The 22,369-nt window shown below is 54.9% G+C and overlaps 1 protein-coding gene across 1 annotated transcript; it reads left to right on the plus strand.

Moving 5' to 3' along the window:
- Positions 1-294: 294 nt before the first annotated feature.
- On the plus strand, positions 295-6,846 carry LOC109748336 (probable cation transporter HKT1;4). The gene is made up of 3 exons (XM_045233250.2): positions 295-3,425; positions 5,434-5,658; positions 5,780-6,846. The coding sequence occupies exons 1-3, from the start codon at positions 2,158-2,160 to the stop codon at positions 5,976-5,978; spliced, it is 1,692 nt and encodes a 563-aa protein (XP_045089185.1). The 5' UTR covers positions 295-2,157; the 3' UTR covers positions 5,979-6,846.
- The last annotated feature ends 15,523 nt before the right edge of the window (positions 6,847-22,369 follow it).

Here is a 22,369-nt window from a genome sequence, read left to right on the forward strand (position 1 = left end):
CTTACATCCCCTTGCATTGCAAGATCTGACGCTTTTTTTCACGCCGACAACCCACTTTTTTTTTGCGGGGTAAAGAACTTGTATTACTTACGGAAAGTGTTCATACAATCATTGTTTGCAAGTTCTACCACTTCAGGAGGACCTGACCCTATCCATACACGCTTTCTGTTTTACTATGGGAAGGTTCCTTGCACATTCATCCCGGGGTGGAGAAGATACCTAGACGCTGACATGGATGGTATGGAACTGTGCAATACACACATTGAGCTAAACGTTAGCAAACGCTCTGCTCTTTTTTTTTGGAGAGTACTATAGCTCTATAGAAGAAATAAATCTGATCATTTACAAGAGGGTTTGCTAACTTCTCGCCAAACGATCTACTCCTCAAGTACCCTTACTTTTTATAACGGAAATGCTAGCTTTCAACCGGCTGATGACTCGTGCGTATCCGCCACCTCCATAGCCGTCGTATTTGATTTTAATCGTACGGACATACGATGCGTAGCGCACGCTAGATGGACCAACAAGTTTGCAACATTGGGCATGTTGCAAACACAAGATGCCATGATGCAAACATACAAAGCCCCGACATGTAGACATCGTGTATATAACTTGATCATTTTCTTCATTGAAAAAAAAATCTGCAACATCATCCTTGTTGCAAAAATCCTTCCGCAATATCATCTAAGTTGCAGAAAGGTGAAAGACAATTTTTTTTCTGCAACACAACCCCTCTTGCAAATATTTTTTTGCAACAGGATCTTTGTTGCAAAAAATAAATGCTTAAGGAAATAACGCTTCAAGCTAAAAAAATGCTTCAAGTGGTTTTACAACAAAGCCTCTGTTGCAGAGTGAACATCGCAACAACCAGCTTGTTGAAATCCAGGACACACACGTTTGAAGAGATCCGATGGCTATTTTTGCGTCAGTCGGGTGGCCCTGGAGACTGCCGATGTTTTCATTCTATCCGCCGGCGGACGCGTACAGTCACCATTTTTATAAGCGGCCTTCTTTTTTATATAGAAAATCAACTTATGAGTGAACTCACGTTTTATATTTCAATGCGAGCTATATGTTTTGATGAATGCACATCTGATGAGTAGAGAAGAGTAGTACTACACGCACGTTTTTTTTCTCTCCATACAATTCTAAAATTTAAATTTATTTTATGTTTTGAACTGTAAGTTTGATTTATGATACATTTGCATATTTATGTTCCTTGTGAAGAGAGCATCGAAATAAGATCACTCAATATATTTTCACAAATTATAAAATTCAAATGTGAAACGTGGAGAGGTCTTACGAAACTGAAAAGAAAATACTGTATGTATACCAAGTTTCATCGAGTTTTCTACAGGTCTTGTTTAAAATATCTCGCCGATATGAGCACATTTGTCCAAATAGAATATAACACAAAGCGTTAGATACATCTTCTTTTATCTATTTTGATGCCAAGTATTTCCGGACGTAGAAAGTATTTCAGAAGATATCAAGCATCTAAATCGTTAAATAGAAGAGAAAATATATTTATGTGGGAGGCATTCAAACGGAAGGACACTACTTAAAAATGACTGACACACACAAACTGACCATGTGACAGAAAGGTGGAGAAAAATGGGACGTACAGCAGGTTAGTACATTGTGATTTCTTTAGGACCCTGAAATAATTAAGCGGCAGATCAATACACGGTATTTTATTTTTTTTGAAATAAGGCAAAAGATTTGCCATTTTCATTGATTAAGAGGAAGAAATAGAGGTTTTGGCCAAACGCCGAATTACAAAGCATTACTCTCGCGGCATTACATTACTCAAAATTTTTGCCCCTGCCAGGCACCACATGGAAGCCTCTTCTTTGATTTTAGCAACAATCACCCCCACCGGCACCGCGGTGTTGCGGAAGACACGAGCATTTCTCTCCTTCCAGATTTCCCACGAGATAAGCATCATTAAAGAGATGAGCGCCCTCCGAGATTGCGAGATGATACTCGGTATATACGGTGCATGGTAGAAAATGCACTCTCGCCAGCACGTTCATGGCTATATATGTGGGCGTCGTACGCCTCAGTTCTCACAGGCAGTACGCAGCCTATGCATGCATGCACATCCCAACGCGTCCACGCAATACAGAGTAGACATCACTACATCAAAGATCAATCATGGCCGGAGCTCGTCATAAGGTCGCCGAGCTGTTGCGCCACGCACGGCGACTGTCGACGGCCGCGCTCGACAAGGCATTGTCCCTCCTGTCATCGCCTTCGTCCTGGTCATACGTGCAGCACCACGTCGTCAAGGAGCCGGTGGCGCGGTTGCGGCGCGCTCTCGCCGGGCGGTTCTGGCGACGACTCGGCTCGCTGCTCGTCCACGTCGCGTACTTCCTCGCCGTCTCCTGGCTCGGTTACCTCCTCCTCGCGCAGCTCAGGTTCCGCGCCGGCGGCGACGGGACGAGGCGGCCCCGCGGCATCGACCTGTTCTTCACCGCCGTCTCGGCCGCGACGGTGTCAAGCATGTCCACTGTCGAGATGGAGGTGTTCTCCAATGGCCAGCTCCTCGTCCTGACTGTCCTCATGTTCGTCGGTGGCGAGGTGTTTTTGTCGCTCCTAGGCCTCGCGTCCAAGTGGTCCAAGCTGAGGAAGCAAATTCACAAATCATCCCGGCGCGTCGAGATCCACCACGTCGCCGAGCTTGAGATGCCGCCGGTGGACGCCGCCACCGAATTCGACAACCCAACGTCGATGACATCGACCGCCGATGATGAGATAAGCAAGCCGTTGGGCCACTCGCACGATACCAGGCTGCGGCGCGACGCGGTGCTGTCGCTCTTCTTCGTCGTCCTCGCCATCCTCCTGGCGGTGCACGTCCTCGGCGCCGGGGCCATCGCGGCGTACATCTTGCACGCGTCGCCGGCGGCGAGGCGGACGCTGCGGGGCAAGGCCCTGAACGTGTGGACCTTCGCCGTGTTCACGACGGTGTCCACGTTCTCGAGCTGCGGGTACATGCCGACGAACGAGAACATGATCGTCTTCAAGCGGGACACCGGGCTGCAGCTGCTGCTCGTGCCGCAGGCGCTGGTCGGGAACACGCTGTTCCCGCCGCTGCTGGCCGCCTGCGTGCGCTTCGCCGCCGCGGCGACCAGGCGCGTGGAGCTCAAGGAGACGGCGAAGAAGGGCCGGGAGCTGACGGGGTACTACCACCTGCTCCCGGCGCGGCGGTGCGCGATGCTGGCGGCGACGGTGGTGGGCTTCCTCACCGTGCAGGTGGCGATGCTGTGCGGCATGGAGTGGGGCGGCGCGCTGCGGGGGATGAGCCCGTGGGAGAAGGTGTGCAGCGCGGTGTTCCTGGCGGTGAACTCCCGGCACACCGGCGAGTCGACCCTTGACATCTCCACCCTCGCGCCGGCCATCCTCGTGCTCTTCGTGCTCATGATGTGAGTCCTCCTCGATCTGTCCTGTCTCTCTCTTTCTCCTCGCTGTCGGTCGATGCTTACGAGAATGCCATGCCCGAGTTCCCTACGTTGAAAGCCAGCTAGATTCCAGAAGGTACTCCCTCCGTCCGATAATATAAGAGCGTTTTTGACACTAACGAAGTACTAGAAGCAACTAGGATTTTATTTTCCTGTGATTCTCAACTAAATGTTTGGCACTGATTATCCATGAGGTTCCCTAAAACTTCCTTAAATCTTAGTCACATTTCTAAGCATTTGGTCAGCACCCCAACAATCATCCTCATCCCATAGTGAACCTAGAAACTAACAATTGGCAAGAGCATTTCACTGAAGTTTCACAATTTGCAGAGATATATTCTTTTTTTGTACAGGGGATTAGCAGGGGTTTTCAACAATTTCAGGCCAGGGGTAAATGTTATTATAGACAGGCTAGGCTTTCAGTACCCACGCGAAAGAATAATACGTAAATAAGTGACAATTTGATAGGATTGTAGTCAAACTGTTAACAATTTCTATACTGTAGTCAAACTTTTAACAAATTTTTTCATAAACAAAATTAAAACATTTTAAATATTGAGACTTAAAATCTTGAAAATCAATTATACAGATTTGTCTCAAAAGCATACTAGAATATGAAGTAGCTAATTGCCAAAGTAACATCTCAGAGTGGCAGTATCGTCCAAGAGGAGTACTACATAGTAATCGGCATTATTTCTTAATTTGCCTTAATTAATTTGTCGTCCATGTTAGTACGTACTCCTAGGTGCATGCCAAACTATATATCTCAACCCGATCATTGCTGAACATGCTCCGTGCCAAGTAGCAGTCCAACATGGGTGGCGAGGTGCACTGCAGGCGGTTGGCCGGCAAAATTGACAAATTTGACCTCAGAAAGAAAATATTTCACAAACTAAACCGTTTTGAAAAATATTTCACACCACTGACCTTTTTGTGCAGCGTCCGACAAAAATACGCTGCACTCTACTGTGTAACTCCTTACAGCTAGGCGCTGCACAGTGTAGTGCAACTCCTTGCAGCTAGGTGTTGCACAGGTGTGACGCCTAAGTGTTAGGTGCTGCACATTAGGGGTCAGTTGGGTGAAATACTTTCAAAAACAGTTTAGTTCGTGAAATAGTTTCGCCCTGAGGTTAAATTTGTGCCTTTCGCCGGGTTAGCCATTGTGCTCGTGGACCTCGTTCAATAATTGAACGGAGAAGTTTTTCAAAAAGAAAAAATTTGAACGGAGAGGTAGAGGAATCTTCCCTCCCTGTGAAAAGCATTCGAGCTCGTCAACCTCCCCGCCAAAAAAAGAGAGCATTGCCAATTTGCCATCCACGAGTCGACAGGCACGCGCACGCGCTGGCTGACCGCATGCACCTTGGCCGGCCGGGAGAAAAAACAACCACCAGCATCGACACAAGTTGAGAATCGGGATGCTGATCGGAACGTATTCCAACGCATCATGCACACGTCCAATTGTACCATTCTAGTAGCTTCCTTCCTCACATGTGCCATTCCCTGAATTCCATGCATGTATGGTGCCGTGGTCCATGAGAAATCGTGACCGTATGTACTCCCTGAGTATATAGGCAGCGAATCCGGACCGGAATATGTGCCATTGCCCGAGAATGGTTTCCGCTCGCCGGAATGTCCTTGCACGTCCACGTCTGGATACTGAAAGTCTAGTAGTAGGTGCCATTTTTGGGATCGAGAAGAGGTGAAGAGCAAGTAGAACTGACGCTCCAGCCCGCAAGTGCTTTCATACAGCATATCTACAATTGGGCGTACTCCATCCGTAAAAAAATATAAAAGCGTTTAGACACTACTTTAATGTCTAAACGTTTTCATATTTCTTTACAAAGGGAGTACTACACAGTTCCAGCGCATTTTTCACCGAGTTTCTGGTACCTCAAGTAGATAAAGCGCATTAGTGCAGTCTTTCTAGCCGCACATTATCCTCACTCACGTTCTGCTTCTTGCTTGCTTCCAGGTACCTGCCTCCATACACGACATGGTTTCCATTTGAAGAGAGGTCGGGCGTGAAGGACCATCCCACGGAGGAGACCCAGGGGGTCAGGTTGCTCAAGAGCACGCTTCTGTCACAATTCTCCTACCTCGCCATCTTTGTCATTGCCGTCTGCATCACCGAGAGGGAAAAGCTCAAGGAGGACCCCCTCAACTTCAACTTGCTCAGCATCGTCGTCGAAGTCGTCAGGCAAGTCCCCTCTTACTCTAAGCGATTCAAAGCCTCAAAAAGGAAATAACAAGGTACTCCTTTTTCAAATAGATATACAATGAGAAGGGAAGCTGACATTTTTCGGTGTAACGTTCTGCAGCGCTTATGGAAATGTGGGCTTCTCCATGGGTTACAGTTGCAGCAGGCAGATCAGCCCGGACCGGCTGTGCACTGACAGGTGGACCGGCTTTGCTGGGAGGTGGAGCGATTCCGGCAAACTCATCCTCATTCTTGTCATGCTCTTCGGGAGGATGAAAAAGTTCAGCATGAAAGCGGGCAAAGCCTGGAAGCTTAGTTAGGGCATGGTCATGGCATAGCCTCAGGGTGCTATGTAGGATCGGATGACAGAAAAAGTAGGCTCGGATTGGAAAGCGGGATCCTCTACAGGAGACGGGTGCTTGAAAAAAAAGTATGGTCCGGTACATAAATTTGGAAAAGTTGAAGCAAAGAGTAGGAATACATGTGTAGTGAGAGTCACTTTCTATTCTTTGATGATGCCCACTGATAGTAGCTTGCATTGGGGAGAAAAAATCAACATAAATGCCTCAAATTACTTTTTGTTATGAGGCATCTGTATCCATATGCCATCATTGTACATGCCCTTAGGACAGCACCTAATGACCACCGCAGGCACCAGTGGCCATGGCCGGAGTGAGCTCCGAATTAATCACAAGAATGGTTTCCTCTTCTTTTCACATCTCATATATGACTACTCATGTAGACGTAGAAGGGGGCCTTCAATGTGTCATTCTTTTGCTTCATGGGTTGGGCTTTTTTAGTCTGGTTGTTAGTTCGTACAAGCAAAGAAAACACATCGAGACAACAAATACCCGAAATCACTAGTTGAGAAGTACTCGTTGTAAAGATCACTCCAACTCCTCAGGTTGCGACAAGTGGCGCCCATGCAGCGCACCACTTGGCGCAACCGTGCATCCAAATCTCGAACCGCTTTCACAGTTGGGTTCCTCGCGTCGAGATCTTTAAAACTAGATCCCATGTTGATAGGTTTTGACGAACTTTTTTTCACGGAAAAACCGAACCGGGAGTACGAGTTTTTCCCTTTCCGAAAGAGGCACGCCCGTCCCTCTCACGAAATCACAACCGCGCCTCTCGCGGAAGCAAAACCGTGACTCTCGCTGAAGGAAAAAGAAGAAGAAAAAACTTGTTTTTTCGTTTCCGAGGAGGCACGGCCGTGACTCTCGCGAAAGCTCACCCATGCCTCTCGCGGAAGCAAAACGGTGACTCGCGAAAAGAAAAAAAAAAAAACATGTTTTTTTCCGTTTCCGAGAGGCACGGCCGTGACTCTCGCGAAAGCACAACCGTGCCTCTCGCGGAAGCAAAACCGTGACTCTCGCGAAAGGAAAAAAAACAGAAAACACGTTTTTTTTTCGTTTCCGAGAGGCACGGCCGTGACTCTCGCGAAAGCACACCCGTGCCTCTCGCGGAAGCAAAACCTTACTCTCGCGAAAGGAAAATAAACAGAAAACGTGTTTTTTTCGTTTCCGAGAAGCACGGGCGTGACTCTCGCGAAAGCACAACCGTGCCTCTCGCGGAAGCAACACAGTGACTCTCACGAAAGAAAAAAAAGCGCGTTTTTCCTTTTTGAGAGGCACGGCTGTGACTCTCACTGTCAGGGATATCTAGCGACATATGCCAGGGGGTGGCTTATCATGGAGGGGGACAAAAATACGTCGTCGGTGCCTGGAAGCAGGATAAGACGTAAACAGATATGCCGACGCTTCTTACCCAGGTTCGGGGCTCTCCTAGGAGATAACACCCCTAGTCCTGCTCTGCGGGGTCTCCGCATGATCACTATGTCAATAGAGTGGCTACAAGATTGCTCCTTGAGCTGTTTTACTAGAGGAGGAGGAAGGGCAAGGCTAGCTCTACTCCTTTCTCTATATGAGTGTGTGTCTTCTATGGTGCAGAAGCCTTTGCATGGGTGCCCTGGGGGGTTTATAAAGGCCTACCCCCCAGGGGTACAATGGTAATCTGGCCGGGTGTAGGACCCAGCCGTCAGTGTCTCTGGTCGCCGGCTACTAGGTCCGCCGCCTGGTGGGTCCCGCCGGCTGCCGGTCTCTCGGCCGACAGGTGGGGCCCGTCGCCTGCGGGTTCTGTCGGCTGATCTACACTGTAGCCTCGCCTCTGATGACGGAGGCTTTGTCGGGGGGAGCGTGGCTACAGTCCCGCCGCCTGGCGGGCGCTCACTGTAGCCACACCCCGTCTCATCTGGTTAATGGCGCACAGACTCCAAGGGAGGGGGAAGGACGCCTGCTAGGAGTCGGCCTCCCTCTGTGCCGACTGGTCAGGGCCAGCCGCCTTCTGGCATCTCACGGACAGGTAGGGCCCGCCGCCTATGGGCCGTATAGACAGTCCGTCGTGGGAGCATGGCCCCCTCTGCCATGGATGATGTCACGGGCGGCATCGAAACAGTGCTGCGCCGGGCTCGGGATGTCCGCCTGGTATGCTGCACTGTGGCCACATTCTGCCCTGGATTCGGGGGTGGCAGGTTGCACTATAGCCACGCCCCGTCTCGTCGTTGTAATGAGCCGCTAACTTCGAGGGAACGAGGGGGCCGCCTGCTAGGAGCCGGCCCACCACATGGCCGCCTTCTGGGCTCCGCCGCCTTCTAGCAGCCGGCCGCTTGGACCAGCCGGCCCCAAGAAGGCGGTCCTTTGTCTTTGATGTTTGAGGGGCGCAGCCGGCCCCGATGTCTTGAAATACCATGGGGGGCTGATGAGGCTACCCGCGGTCATTTACTCCGACAGTAGTCCCCGAAGTTGGTGGGGCGCCGCGGCTGAAAAGGCGAGAAGCCTCAGCAGCTTCCTACTCCGAGTGGCCTGGTAGTCTTGCTTTGTCCGTCTTCTGAGATGTCGACTGCTAGGAGCCGGCCGTGACCGGGGAGGCAGCCTGGTGATTTCTAAACGTCGTGGTGAGGGCCAGGTGGCACGCCAGCCCGATGTCAGGCTTGCCGCCCGTTGCCGGCACGCCAAGCGGCGCCAGCGGGCCAGGCCGCCTTGCCAGCCCACACACGCGACGGGATGTCGCCGCAGGCTGGGGCCCGCCACTACAGGGCCTCGGCACGCGCGCGGATCCGCTACGGCCGAGGCGGACGGTTGGGCTTCTACGGCAGTTAATACACGGCTTTATTGGCACGGTAAACGTGGGATCGTGGGGGAGTGGGCGCAGTTAATCCCACGACCCCCCACGTTCTCGCCCCCTCGGTTCCGCTGCCTGGGGCTATAAGTAGGGGGAGGAGGGGCGGCAAACGCATGCGCGCCCTCCTCTCCCTTTGCCTTCGCCGCTCCTCTTCTTCTTCTCTTCGCCGCCACAGCGCCCCTTCTTCTTGCCGAGGCGCTGCCACAGCCCACTGTCGTTGGGCTTCTTCTCGCCGCGGCTTTGCCCGTTCGCCACCGCGCCGCGCCTCCGACAAGATCCTACGTCCATGGCGCGCTTACGGGCCGGCGACTGGGACGGCTCCAGTGTTCACAAGGATCACCTCTCCTTTCTTCACAAGACGTGGCGGCTACCCCGGGAGACGAACGTGGAGGTGCGTGTCCCCCCGAGGCAGAAATCTCGCCGCCGCCGGAGGACGACGAATGCGTCGTCTTCCAGTCCCATTTTCTTCGCGGCTTCGGCCTTCCGGCGAGCGGCTTCTTGCGCTCCTTCCTCAATTTCTATCGAGTTCAGCCGCACCACCTCACGCCAAACACGATGGTGCTGCTGGCTGCCTTTGTCACCCTCTGCGAAGGCTACCTCGGTACTCTCCCCACGCTCGAGCTCTGGGGAGAGTGCTTCTACCTCAAGCTTGGCACCGTCGCCAAGGGCACGGCGGCCCAGTGCGGAGCCTGCGTGGCAGTGCGGCATCCGGGTGCCGGGAATCGCTTCCCGTCCGTCACCCTGCTGCAGTCGGCCAAACTGTGGCAGAAGTCCTACTTCTACGTCAAGAATATACATCCGACGAGGGACTACATCAACTTGCCGGTTTACGTAGCCGACCCGCCTGTTGAGTCGCGCGCCAACTGGCAGTATAAGCCAAGCTCCCTATCGGTCGCCTCCTCCGCCACCCTCGCCCGACTTCAGGTGATGACGGAGTCGGAGGGCCTCAAGGGCTCGGACCTGCTGGCCGCCTATGTGGCACTGAGTGCTTCCCCTCCAAGCCCGACCCCACATCATTAGCAGCATGAGCGGGCATCGGGACCCTTGCCGGTTGAGCACCAAGGAGCTGCCGGACGTGGAGGTGGTCCGCTGGTCAACTACTTCTCCAACTGTAAGTTGTCGGAGACGGAGTGGTAGTTCGGCAAGCGGCCGTACGACCGCGCACACCTGCCGCCTGCGGTGAGTCTTGTGATCCTTTTTCTTCTTTGCTTGTCCGAGTTCTTCTTTGCCGTCTAATCAGTCGGCCATGGTATAGGTCTTCTCGACCCAGTCGGCCGCCGACGCTCTGGAGCCAGGTCATCAGTACATGCCGGACAGGTCGAGAAGCGACGTGGATGATCCCGACTTGGGGGCGGCCGCCATGGAAGAGGACGACGCCACAAGTGGCGGTGGTGGAGCAGGCGGCTCCGGAGGAGGCGGCCTTGAGGACTAGCCGGATGACGATGAAGAGGAGAACGAGCCGCGTCGTACGCACGGCGCCGACAAGGCGGGCGCGAGCTCCTCAGCCGTGCCGACTGCACCAGGCCGCGCACCGAAGCACCAGGCCGACTCGTTGCTGTTCGGCAACCGGCCGAAGAAGCCCAGGAACACGGCCACCATGACTAGGCGGCAGGAGGCCGCCGCGAAGGCAGCCCAATTTTAGAGGGCCCCGAAGCGGCTCCCGCTGGCGTCCGGGTGAGTACTTTGATTTTTCCGTTGTGGCTTTTGCATTTGCTTTTCTTCTTTCTTCTAGTCTTTTTACCGGCTTCTTGGCGCCGTGTCTTCATAGGGCCCGCTCTCTCTTTCGCGGGCCCCGTCTGCCTTAGTGATTGGGTTGGCGGATGGCTCCGCAGAGCCCCGCCGGGTGGGCCCGCGCGCTGAGCTCCAAGAGGTGATGGAGCGAAATGCGCGGGAGGCGTGTGAGGAGCGGGAGAAGGCGGATGTGGCCAAGGCGGCGCAGGCGGAAGCTGACGCGGCAGCCAAGGCTCAGGCCGACGCCGCGGCCAAGGAGCAGGCAAATGCAATCGCCAAGGTGCAGGAGGCGGAGGCGGCCCACAGCCGGGCTCCGTTGCTCGTTGTCTCGCTGCGCGCCGTGCCACCGGCGCCGGAGAGCCAGGCGCCGATTGGAGGAGCCGGTGATGACCAGCCGGTCCTGGAGAAGGGAGGGGGCGACCCCGTCATCTTGGGGGCGGAAGTGCCCCCGCCTACGCCGACTGCCGACGCCCAGACCAGTCGGCCTGACGCGCCGCAGGTGTCGCCAGTCGGTGGCGAGTTGGTGGTGGGCTCGACTCCCGCAGTCCGCACTCTGGTGCGCCGTCGTGCGGCGAAGGCGGCCTCAGCGCGACGGCCGTTGGAGGTCGGGGCGGCAAGTTCGTCGGCTCCCGAAGCCGAGGCCACCAGTGCCGCCCCTCCGGAATGGACGCTTGGGGGCGGGACGGGTGTTCTGAACACGGCCGCGCAGGACGTCCAGGCTCGGTTCCAGGCCCAAGGCGCCGCCCTTCAGCAATACACGCAGGCGTTCCTGGCGACGCGGTCGGCCGTCCGGGTATGCTTCTTGTTTTTGTTTCTGATTCTTGTAATCTTCCATGGGGGCGCACCAGCGCACCCACTGGGTGTAGCCCACGAGTTCCGGGCCGGCTACTGAGCAGGCGGCTCGGAACTTAAAGGTAAGTCCCGAGTGCTAACTTTGTTTTTTCTTCTGCTGTCTTTGTTGCAGGATTACCACAACATCCGTGCGGCCGCCTTCAACTCCCATGTCCAGGAGCTGGCCAAGCGGACCACTGATTTGGCCGAGAGCCGGAGTAAGCACTCCGTCTTCTTTCTCGCGGGTGCGCGTCAGCGCACCCGCTAGATGTAGCCCCCGAGATTCGAGCCGACTGCTGAGAAGTCGGGTCGGATCTCCCGGCAACTACTTTGTCTTCTTTGTTGATGTTGATGCTCTTTATTTCTTATCTTCTACAAGGGCAGCCGCCGACCTGCAGCAGCGCCTGGGCGAGGCCTAAACCGCGTTGCGCGCCAAGGAGGAGGAGCGCAGCAAGGCGGCCCAGGAGTGCGGCCGCCTGGTCAAGGAGTTGGCGAACCAGGCGGATCGACACAAGGCGGACCTCCAGAAGGTGAAGGACAACGAGGCCAACCTCCAAGCCGAGTTTGAGACTGAACGCTCGGCCTGGGCCGAGAAGGAGAAGGCTATGAACGACGGCTACGGCACGATCGAAGATATGATCGATGGTGAGTTATCTTTCCTTTCTTTCAGCCGCCAACTGTTATGTGAGCCGGCTTCTAGCTTCATACTTCTTTTTTCTTCTCGCGCAGAATTCTTCCCTAGTCACGCTGTTGCTGCCAACCAGGCCATCGAGGCTCGCTGCGACGAGCGAAGACGGGTTGGTGCAGAAATCGCGCCCAACGCGCCCCGGACTCTCGGCGAGCAGCTTCTCGCCGTCCAAGCTCGCCTCCAGCCGGCTCATCGGATGCTCCGCCGCCTGCAGCGCGTCGGGGCCCAGGTGCTGACCGCCCTCTAGCTGGGTGCTCAGATCCCACGCACCCCTAGCCGGACAGCCGAGTGGCTGGACGTAGCAGTTGGTCGCTTTGAGGCTTGGAAGGGCTCCGCGGCTCGTTATGGCGCTCGGAGGGCCTTGGAATTCGTCAAGGTGTGGTACCCAGGCCTGGACTTGGCTCAGCTGGCCACCTTCCGGCAGTAGGCCGGACCGGAGCTGGCGGCGGCGAGCCGCGACCACGCCGACATGGCCGAGTTCTTCCCCGAGCTGAACGAGGAGGGCGCTGAGGTGCCACCCAATTGGTTCAGGCTGAACTCGGAGCATGAGGAGGATTCGACGGAGGAGATCGCCTCCAGCGATGTGGGCGAGGACGAGGAAGACGAGGACGGCGAGGATGATGCGCCGAATGATGGAGCCGACAGCCGACCTCAACCCGACCAGGTCTTGACCAATGAGCCGCATGCCAGCGAGCCGACTGCTGCCGGTGCCGACCAGGCCGAGACCAACCAGACGGCCATTCCACCACCCGGTGCCTCAACCTCTGCCGACCCCTCAGATCCGGCTGCTGCTCCTCTGGCCTAGGCGGCCAACTTATCTTTTCTTTCCTTTTCTTGTAATCTTTTGGACAAATATGTTAAATTTATGCAATTCCACCCGCTGGGGGTGTATTCAAACTCCGTTGAATGTTCGCCGAGGGCCTTTTGCTTATGTAAATTAACTTCATTCGCACAAGTTGTGCTTTGCCGGGCTCTAACTTGTCTTGCCTTTCTGTTCTTTTGGCTTTTTCCTTTGCCATCTTCCCTTGGCTGCCGCCTTGCCAGCCAGGCAGCCGCTCTGCGGTCTGTGGCTGGGTCGGGTGCTTGGCCATTTTGGGAAGACAAGTACTTTGGCCGCTTAGAACGTAGCAAGTTAAGTGAGAAGCCGGCCGGCCATCTGCTTAGCAGCCGAACGGTGAGGCGAGGAGCTGGTTTGGCCTATGTAGATGCTTTTTCCTTAGCCTTTTTTCGTGTGGACACCATTTCCTGCCTTTACCTCTTGCCAGCCGGAGAGTCGCTCTGCGAGCTGCGGCTTAAGGCAAGAGAGGGCTTAGATGTCGGCACACTACTTGTCCGACTGCAGGTGGCATCAACATAGTACAAGGCGACAAGCCCCCGGGCCGACTGGTCGAACCGGGTACCCGGCAAGGGAATGAAATAACACATTCACAGGCATAAAACTTATCATATAGATAAAAAGGGTAGCCCCGAGTGCTCCTCTAGGGTCCCGATGTCTTTGCGCTTAATACAAAAGGTAGCGTGGTACATACTGCTTCAACTGTAAAACCTTCGGAGGAGGTTTGCGTTCCATGGGCGCTCTGTTTCCTTGCCGGAATCGTCCCTCTTGCGTGCCCTGGGCTTCTGTGCATCGATCAGGTAGTAAGAGTCATTGCCTAAGGCTTTGCTGATGATGAAGGGGCCTTCCCAAGGGGCCGAGAGTTTGTGTTGGCCGGCTGTTCGCTGGATCAGCCGGAGCACAAGGTCTCCCTCTTGGAAGGATCTTGGTTTGACCTTCCGACTGTGGTAGCGGCCCAGACTCTGCTGGTAGATGGCGGACCGACTGAGTGCCAACAACCGGCCCTCTTCCAGCAGATCGACGCTGTCTTCTCATGCTTCCTTCGCCTCTGCCTCTGTGTACATGGTGACGCGAGGTGAGTCGAACTCAATGTCAGTTGGGATGACGGCCTCGGCCCCGTACACGAGGAAGAAGGGAGTGAAGCCGGTTGATTTCTTCGGAGTGGTGCGTAGACTCCAGAGGACGGCCGACAACTCATCGATCCAGCATCAGTCGAGCACTCCAGTGGCTCGACCAGTCGGGGCTTGATGCCGGAGATGATGGGGCCGTTTGCTCGCTTGACTTGGCCGTTTGACTACGGATGGGCAACGGACGCTAAGTCCAGTCGGATGCCCTGCGTTGCGCAGAAATGAGCCAAGGCGCCTTTGGCAAAGTTTGTGCCATTGTCGGTGATGATGCTGTGTGGTACACCATACCGGACGGTGATATCTGCGATGAAGGTCACAACAGTCGGACCATTTAACTTCTTGACTGGCTTCGCTTCAGTCCACTTGGTGAATTTGTCCACGACGACGAGCAAATGAGTCATGCCGCCGCGTGCTGTCTTGAATGGGCCCACCATGTCCAGCCCCCACACAACAAAGGGCTAGGTAAGGGGGATGGTCTTGAGTGCAGAAGCTGGCAGATGTTGCTTGGAGCTGAATTTCTGTCACCCCTTGCATTTCTTGACCAAATCCTTGGCGTCTTCCAAAGCAGTCGGCCAGAAGAAGCCATGGCGGAAGGCTTTGGCGACAAGGGATCTAGAGGCCGCGTGGTGGCCGCACTCGCCTTGATGGATGTCTCTGAGGATTGCTTTGCCCTTCTCTGGCTCTACGCAGCGCTGGAACACAACAGTGAAGCTGCGCCTAACAAGTTCTCTGTTTATGATGGTGTATGCTGCTGCCCGACGTTGCACCCGTCGGGCCAAAATCTCGTCGGCTGGTAGCTCTCCGCTCACCAGGAAGTTGAGGATAGGCTGTGCCCATGATGGTGCTTCGACTTCATCCACTGTCATCACGACCACTCGTACTAGGGCGGTTGGGTTGGGAGGCGGCGGGTTGGAGTTGGCTGCCGCTTGCTGCGTCGTTGAAGTCCCCGGGCCGGGTTCTAAAGTCCCCGGGCCACCTGCCAAAGTCCCCGGGCCGCCTGCTGCAGCCCCTGGGCCGGGTTCTAAAGTCTCCAGGCCGCCTGCCGACGTCCCCGGGCCGACTGCTGCAACCCCCGGGCCGGGCTCTGAAGTCCCCGAGCCAGGTGCGATTGCTACAGTCCTTGAGCCGCCTGCCGAAGTCCCTGGGCCGACTGCTGCAGCCCCCGAGTCGGATCCGACTGCTCCGGGGGCGGCCGACACGAAGATAGACTCTGATTCCGGCGAAGGCTGGATAGACGGCTTGAGGAGGCGCTGAAGGGAGACGCCGGCTGGTATGGCTTGCGGGTGGAGCCAACCGTGCTAGGGCATCTGCTTGCTCGTTGTCGGCCCGTGGCATGTGAAGGAACTCACACCCGTTGAAGTATCCACTAATTTGCTGGACGAGGAAGCAGTAGCTTGCCATGTTTGCATCCTTGGCGTCCCAGACGCCAGACGACCGTTGGACCACCAAGTATGAGTCGCCGTAGCACAGGATCCGGCGGATGCCGATCTCTTTGGCCAGCCGGAGTCCGTGTACTAGCGCCTCATACTCGGCCACGTTGTTGCAGGCGGCAAAGTGGATTTGCAGTGTGTATCTGAGCTTGTTGCCTTTGGGAGAGGTGAAGACGATGTCGGCTCCCAAGCCGATGCGCATCTTTGAGCGATAAAGTGCATCCGCCAATGAGTGGAGTCCAGAGCTGGCGGCAGGTACTGGGTCTCGGCCCAGTCGACAAGGAAGTCGGTCAGTGCTTGGGACTTGATGGCGGTGTGTGGCTGGTAGAACATGGTGTAGGGGGTCAACTCGATTGCCCATTTGGCCACTCGGCCTGATGCATCTCTGTTGCCTATGATCTCAGCAAGCGGGGCAGTGCAGACAACTGTGATGGGGTGCTCTTGAAAGTATGGCTTGAGCTTCTTGGCGGCAAAATGCACGCCGTAGCACATCTTCTGGTAGTGGGGGTAGTTCTGCTTTGAGGTTGACAGTACCTCGCTCAAATAGTACACAGGCCTCTGGACCGGCTATGCTCTGTTGTCCTCTGGGCGCTCTACCACAATGACAGTGCTGACCATCTGGCTGGTGGCGGCGATGTAGAGGAACATGGGCTCCTTAGCAGCCGGAGCCGCCAGGACAGGCGGCGTGGTCAGCATCTTCTTCAGCTGGAGAAAGGCCTCGTCCGCCTTGTTGTTCCACTCGAAGTGAGTGGTTTTCTTCATGAGCTGGTACAGGGGAAGGGCCTTCTCGCCCAGCTGATTGATGAAGCGGCTGATGGATGCCAAGCAGCCAGTGAACTTCTGGACGTCTCGCAGTCGGGTGGGCCTCTCCATCCGCTCAATGGCCTTGATCTTCACAGGGTTGCACTCGATGCCGCGTTCTGATACAAGGAAGCCAAGGAGTTGGCCGGCTGGTACTCCAAAGACACACTTCTCTGCATTGAGCTTGATTTGAAAACGGCGCAGATTATCAAAAGTTTCCTTGAGATCTTCCAGGAGGGTACCGCGCTTCTCCGTCTTCACCACAATATCGTCTACGTAGACGTGGGCATTTCTGCCGAGTTGCTTGAGGAGGCACTTCTGCATGCAACGCTGAAAAGTGGCACCAGCGTTTCTCAAGCCGAATGTCATGGTCAGGTAGCAGAAGGCTCCAAATGGTGTGATGAAGGCGGTCTTCAGGCGGTCGGCCGGGTTCAACTTGATCTGGTGGTATCCTGAGTAGGCATCCAAAAAACTCAATAGCTCGCATCCGGCTGTGGAGTCAATCACTTGGTCTATCTGTGGCAAAGCAAACGGATCTTTGGGGCAGGCTTTGTTGAGACTGGTGTAAGCAATACACATGCGCCACTTGTTGTTCTTCTTCAGTATAAGGACTGGGTTGGCAAGCCACTCTAGAAAAAACACTTCCATAATGAAGCCGGCTGCTAGAAGCTGGGCTATCTCTTCACCAAAGATTCTTCTCTTCTCCTCTGACAGGCGGCGGAGGGGTTGCTTGACTGGTTTTGCATCTGCTCTGACATGTAGCTTGTGCTCGGCGAAATCTGTCGGAACACCCGGCATGTCTTTGGGAGACCATGCGAAGATGTCCCTATTCTCACGGAGGAAGTCGATGAGCTCACTTTCCTATTTGCTATCGAGGTTGGCCCCCCATGACAGCAAACCTCTCCGGGTGGTCCGGGTCCAAGGGTATCTTCTTGGTTTCTTTGGCCGGCTGGAAGGAGCCCTGGGTCTCCGACTCCTTGGGGTCTGGTGACAGGCCCGGTTGCTTGCTGGCCATGGCCACAACCCAGTCCAGGAGCTTCTTCTCGGCAGCAATCACAAGGGACTCGGCCAGCCGACTGCTGGCTGCAGCACAGGTGGCCAACTTCTTGTAGTCTCCGGCTACAGTGATGATGCCCTTGGTTCCCGGCATCTTCATCTTGAAGTAGGCATAATGTGGTACTGCCATGAACTTGGCTAGAGCTGGCCGACCTAGGAGCGCGTGATAAGGGCTCCCCAGGTCAACCACCTCAAACCAAATTGCCTCGCGGCGGAAGTGATCCTTGTCTCCGAAGAGGACATCTATTTTGATTTTGCTGATTGGTGAGCAGGAAAGGCCGGGCACAATGCCATGGAAGACAGTCCGACGGGGCTGGAGCTGCTTCTCTTTGATGCACAACTTCTCCATCGTGTCGCGGTAAAGGATGTTGATGCTGCTACCGCCATCTATCAGAATCTGGGAGAAACGAGCAGCCCGCCTCTCTGTTGCAAAGGTGGCATCCAACACCAAGGCATAGGAACCCGGAGAAGGCATCACCTCCGGGTGGTCGGCTCGGCTCCAACTGATGGGCTTCTCGGACCAGTGCATGAACTCTGGGACTTCTGAAGCGACAGCATTCACCTCTCGGTGCTGCTGACGTCGGTTATGCTTGTCGTCAGCCACGCTGGTGAAGACGACGTAGGCTCCGTGTTCTTCAGGGAATTTGTCTTGGATGGCGGCGATGGGACGGGCCGACTGCTGCTGAGGAGGCGGTGTCGGCTGGCCAGCAGGCGGAGGAGGCAGCAGTCCTTCGCCCTTGGAGATTCGGGTGAGCCAGTAGCACTCCCGGGTGGTGTGGTTGGACGGCTTTGCGCCGCTGTGGAACTTGCAGGGAGCCTCGAGGGTTTGCTCATAGGGGAAGGCGGGCAACCAAGCAGGCTTGCCACCCTTCTGATGCTTGGGGCCGGGTTGTCCCTCCGGCTGCTGATCCTCAATAATTGCCACCTGCCGGCTGGGGGGCCTTGCGCTTGTTGACGTTCTATAGCTGGCGTCGATTGTTGTCACCAGCCGGCGTCCGAGGAGCCCGAGGGAGCACCTTCCCGGACGCGTCCACCTGGAGCTCCGACTTCATTGAGGAGTCGGCAGTGGCGTACTTGTCTGCTATGATCAGCAGTTCGTCGAGTGTAGCCGGCTCGTCACAGAGGAGTCGGTGTTTGAGTAAGGCGCCTTCTCTGCACCCGGCGGTGAAGTACTCTATGGCGTACACCTCGTGCACCCCTTTGCAGGAGTTGCACAGTTCGGCCCACCGTGTCAAGTAGTCGCGGGTGGACTCGGTGGGGCCTTGGACGCACAGAGAAAGCTGCCGAGGCTTGGGCGGCCGCTTGTAGGTGGTGGTGAAGTTGCGGATGAAGACTTCGGTGAAGTCGAGCCAGCTATTGACGTTGTAGGGCTTGAGGCTGTACAGCCATGTCCGGGCAATGCCCTGGAGCATGAGCAGAACGTACTTCACGGCGACGCGCTTGTTGCCATTTGCTATGTCGACTGCAGTGGAGTAGTCGACTAGCCAATCTTCCGGCTTCACTGATCCCTTGTACTTGGGAGTGTCTCGAGGGAGCGAGAACCCTTTGGGGAAGGGCTTGTCGCGGATGCGGGGGCCGAAACAAGGCGGACCGATTGCATCTTCTTCTTCTACCACCAGGGATCGAGCCAGGCGGTCGATCCGGTGACGGGCATCATTTTCTCCGACTCCTTCACGGCGGCCCAGCCGACCGCTGAGAGTAGGGTGCTCAACAGGAGGCGGGGAAGCACGCCTCTCCCTGCGAGTAGGAGGAGGAGGCGGACAACCATCACGTCGTCGCACTGCTCGTGGGCAGCCGTCTTGGTCGCGCTCGATGGTGAGGCGTGGCGGCTGCGGCTGGCAGCCGGCTCTCAGTCTCGTCTATCGCGGGCGCCGCCTGTCGGCGTCCGGGAGGTCACACCTTGCTCACGGCAAGGGGCAAGATTCTCAGCTCGCTGGCTGGGTTCTCCACGCGGTGGTTAGCTTCTTGCTGCGCGGCGGCCGCGTCGAGGAGCTGTTGAACGCGCTCCGTCATGCAGCGATGCTCGTCGCCTTCTAGGTGGTCCAGCTTGTTTGCTGCCGCCTGGGCAGCGCGTAGGTTCTCCATGGGCATGGCGTAGATAGGGCGGTCTACCCCCAGCATGCTGGCGATGGCCGCGCCGCGTTGTCGGACTACGCTCGCGCGGCTGGGCTCCCCAGCAGCCGGCGTGCCGCAGACGGCGCGACCGATCTCGCGCTGGTACGCTTCGGTAAGGCGTCTCGTAGTGGCCAACTTCTTGCTGTTCTCGATGAGCGCAAGGCGGCAGGCCTCCAGCGTCTCGCCGTTGGCATCTGCTGCGATGGGTGCGGACAGGTCCTGCTGTGCTACCTGTAGCGGCTGGGCGGCCCCGCCAGAAGCTCCATCGTGGTTGATGACGAGCACCTCTGTGACGGTGCTGTCGCTGCTGTCCGCGTGAGGGAGAGGGTCGTTGATGACCACCACGTTGGTGGGGAAAGCGTCGAGGGATGCCGTGTCAGAGTCGACAAGCATCGGGTCGGTGGAACCGATCAACTCTAGGTTAGATACCGGCTCGTTAGCGATGCGGAGTTTGCTAAGGCGGTCGACGAGGCAGCTCTTGGGGCTGGCTGCGCCCGCATCGGATGCAGGCTCGTTGGAGAGGCAGATCCCGCCGATGAGGTCAGCGAGGCAGCTCGCCGCGCAGGCGACTTCTGCGCCATGTAGCGCATCGGTGCAAATGCCATCGGGCATGCCGGGCTGGCTACGCTCACCAGGAAGGAAAAGGGTTCCCGTCCAGAACAGGTCTCCGGACGACGGTGCACCTAGCCCCACGGTGGGCGCCAAATGTCGGGGATATCTAGCGACATATGCTAGGGGGTGGCTTATCATGGATGAAGGAAATATGCCCTAGAGGCAATAATAAAGTTGTTATTTATATTTCCTTATATCATGATAAATGTTTATTATTCATGCTAGAATTGTATTAACCGGAAATTAACCGGAAACTTAGTACATGTGTGAATACATAGACAAAATGAGTGTCACTAGTATGCCTCTACTTGACTAGCTCGTTAATCAAAGATGGTTAAGTTTCCTAGCCATGGACATGAGTTGTCATTTGATTAACGGGATCACATCATTAGAGAATTATGTGATTGACTTGACCCATCCGTTAGCTTAGCACGATGATCATTTAGTTTGTTGCTATTGCTTTCTTCATAACTTATAGATGTTCCTATGACTATGAGATTATGCAACTCCCGAATACCGGAGGAACACTTAGTGTGCTATCAAACGTCACAATGTAACTGGGTGATTATAAAGATGCTCTACAGGTGTCTCTGATGCTGTTTGTTGAGTTGGCATAGATCGAGATTAGGATTTGTCACTTCGATTATCGGAGAGGTATCTCTGGGCCCTCTCGGTAATGCACATCACTATAAGCCTTGCAAGCAATGTGACTAATGAGTTAGTTATGGGATGATGCATTACAGAACGAGTAAAGAGACTTGCCGGTAACGAGATTGAACTAGGTATTGAGATACCGACGATCGAATCTAGGGCAAGTAACATACCGATGACAAAGGGAACAACGTATGTTGTTATGCGGTTTGACCGATAAAGATCTTCGTACAATATGTAGGAACCAATATGAGCATCCAGGTTCCGCTATTGGTTATTGACCGGAGATGAGTCTAGGTCATGTCTACATAGTTCTCGAACCCGTAGGGTCCGCACGCTTAACGTTCGATGACGATCGGTATTATGAGTTTATGTGTTTTGATGTACCGAAGGTTGTTTAGAGTCCCGGATGTGATCACGGACATGATGAGGAGTCTCGAAATGGTCGAGACATAAAGATCGATATATTGGAAGGCTATGTTTGGACATCGGAATGGTTCCGGGTGAGTTCGGGCATTTACCGGAGTACCGGGGGGTTACCGGAACCCCCCGGGGAGTGTATGGGCCTTATTGGGCCTTAGTGGGAGAGAGGAGGAGGCGGCCAAGGTGGCCCCCCAAGCCCAATCCGAATTGGGGTGGGGGGCCGGCCCCCCTTTCCTTCTCCCTCTCTCCTCCTTCCTCTCCTACTCCAACTAGGGAAGGGGGAATCCTACTCCCACCGAGAGTAGGACTCCCCCCTTGGGCGCGCCATGAGAGGGCCGGCCCTTCCCCTCCTCCACTCCTTTATATACGGGGGCACCCCATAGACACACAAGTTGATTGTTGTGGCAACCCGGCTCAGAGCAACCAGTTTACCATGCATTGCCAGCCCAGAGACCATGTCTTCTGGCAACACACAACATCTTGGTACAGAAAATAACCGCTTTATTGATGCTAGCGGATCAAAATTTACATTACAACAGGTAGCGAGGCCAAGCGACACACATGGTGCGGCTGAACAATATGTACATTATTTAGTGAACATAAAGGGGCCTCGATCATAACAACTACGCGGCAGCGGAACAACATCGTAGCGGAACTCCATAGCACAGGGACACCGATGTGGACACGATCTAAACTCGGACAACACTCCTTTCCAACGAGACTTCCCTGAAATCTGGCATGACACGCCAGGTCAGTACATTGAATGTACTTGCAAGCTCACAACAAGCATAAACATAATGACAAACAATATCATGATAAATAACCAATTATTAATAATGCAACAATATATCCGACATGCTGTGATCATGCTTTTGTGTGAAAATCCCTCGTACTGGCTTACCAATGGTGATCTCTTGGATCACGAACGTACCAACCTCATGGTCTTAACTAGGGATATCTCGTGATCTTTCCGGCGACCACAACCGCGACCAACATTTGGTCTCAAATGGTGATCCTTTCGGCGATCACAACCACGACCAACACTTGGTCTCAAACCGCAAGATGACCTTCCCGCCATCATTGATAGTGCAAAGTTCATAACTTAGTGTGCAAGATTTATTAAACGTTGACCCATGGTGTGACCTACTTTCGAGCGCGTCCGTAACCGTGGACTCGGCTATCGATAGATTAATACACTCTGCAGAGGTAGCGCACTGTACCCACACCACGG

This window comes from Aegilops tauschii, chromosome 2, assembly GCF_002575655.3.
Source record: "Aegilops tauschii subsp. strangulata cultivar AL8/78 chromosome 2, Aet v6.0, whole genome shotgun sequence".
In the NCBI taxonomy this organism is placed as follows: Eukaryota; Viridiplantae; Streptophyta; class Magnoliopsida; order Poales; family Poaceae; genus Aegilops; species Aegilops tauschii.